This window comes from Mesitornis unicolor, unplaced genomic scaffold, assembly GCF_000695765.1.
Source record: "Mesitornis unicolor isolate BGI_N332 unplaced genomic scaffold, ASM69576v1 scaffold8286, whole genome shotgun sequence".
NCBI classification, from domain to species: Eukaryota; Metazoa; Chordata; class Aves; order Mesitornithiformes; family Mesitornithidae; genus Mesitornis; species Mesitornis unicolor.
The window spans coordinates 63460-63924 of NW_010191662.1; the positions used below are offsets into that span (position 1 = coordinate 63460).

Genomic DNA, 465 nt, shown 5'->3' on the forward strand with positions numbered 1-465 from the left:
CTGTCACCATGCAAGGAGTAAAGCAAAAACCCTCGCAGTGTTGTGCTTGCTTTAGTTTAGAGAGAGTCACGATGAAGTAAACATGAATTAAACACATACCATTTGACTTTTCACTATCTGCGGGTTTCATCTGAATAGGATGATGCATCTAAAAACAAAAATGAAAAAGAGTAAGGCAGGTTGGAGAGTCATAAAAAATCAAGAATCATATTTTTAATGAAGGGCTAAAAAATACATGATAAATATTAAGCAAGTAGAAATTATATAAATTCAAAATAACACTATATTACAGGCTTTTAAGAAAAAAAAATAAAATGGTAAAGGAGCATTTTATAACCAGGAAGATTAAAAAAATACATCATTGGGCCCATAGGACTCATATAAAACTTCAATTTGCTGTATCTGGTTTCAGAAGACCTCTAAAGTTACAGCCCTCATTAGTTTATGGCATGCTTGGTTTCTGTT

At 32.3% G+C, this 465-nt stretch overlaps 1 protein-coding gene across 1 annotated transcript in view; it reads right to left on the minus strand.

The window, feature by feature from the left end:
* The window catches only part of LOC104542478 (CUGBP Elav-like family member 2), a gene marked incomplete at its 3' end in the record, with an annotated part of 60076 nt that extends 59927 nt beyond the window's left edge, over window positions 1–149 (minus strand). Inside the window, exon 1 of the mRNA XM_010186809.1 lies at window positions 100–149. Coding sequence (XP_010185111.1) covers window positions 100–148 — 49 coding nt within the window. The remainder of the gene's footprint in view (window positions 1–99) is intronic.
* Between the last annotated feature and the right edge of the window lie 316 nt (window positions 150–465).